Source organism: Myotis davidii, unplaced genomic scaffold, assembly GCF_000327345.1.
Source record: "Myotis davidii unplaced genomic scaffold, ASM32734v1 scaffold135, whole genome shotgun sequence".
In the NCBI taxonomy this organism is placed as follows: domain Eukaryota; kingdom Metazoa; phylum Chordata; class Mammalia; order Chiroptera; family Vespertilionidae; genus Myotis; species Myotis davidii.
In genome coordinates, this window is record NW_006289813.1 from 6,912,266 (window position 1) to 6,912,729 (window position 464).

Below are 464 nucleotides of genomic sequence, written 5' to 3' on the forward strand. Positions count from 1 at the left end.
CCGGCATCGTGGCTATTCGGACACCGAGCGCTACCTGTACTGTGGAGCCATGGACCGCACCTCCTACGCCGTGGAAACCGGCCACCGGCCCGGCCTGAAGAAATCCAGGATGTCCTGGCCCTCGTCGTTCCAGGGTCTCAGACGGTGAGTGGAGAGCGTCCCCTCCCCCAGCCAGGCCAGGGGTCACCTCCCCAGTTCTCAGATTCTCCTGGGTGGTCTGTTTATCGCCAGCAATCCTGGACCTAGGGTCACATTCTATTCTGGGAATTGGGGAGGGCGAGCAGGGGCGTGCCTGTCCTTGTTAGAGAGGCTAGTGTTCAGGTGTGTGAGAGATCCTGAAAGTGGAGCTTAAATGGTGTGTGTGTGTGTGTGTGTGTGTGTGTGTGTGTGTGTGTGTGTGTGAGAGAGAGAGAGAGAGAGAGAGAGAGAGAGAGAGAGAGAGAGGAGAGCGAGAGTGAGACACA

The 464-nt window shown here is 58.0% G+C and overlaps 1 protein-coding gene across 2 annotated transcripts in view; it reads left to right on the forward strand.

Annotated features, from left to right (window-relative positions):
- The window catches only part of PDE4D (phosphodiesterase 4D), a 1,003,569-nt gene that overhangs the window by 218,664 nt on the left and 784,441 nt on the right, over positions 1–464 (forward strand). Inside the window, exon 1 of one of the 2 annotated variants that reach the window (XM_006762439.2) lies at positions 7–144. The exons of the other annotated variant lie outside the window; for it this stretch is intronic. Coding sequence (XP_006762502.1) covers positions 50–144 — 95 coding nt within the window. The 5' untranslated portion in view covers positions 7–49. Of the gene's footprint in view, positions 1–6; positions 145–464 lie in introns of those variants that run through there. 2 annotated transcript variants of the gene reach the window in all.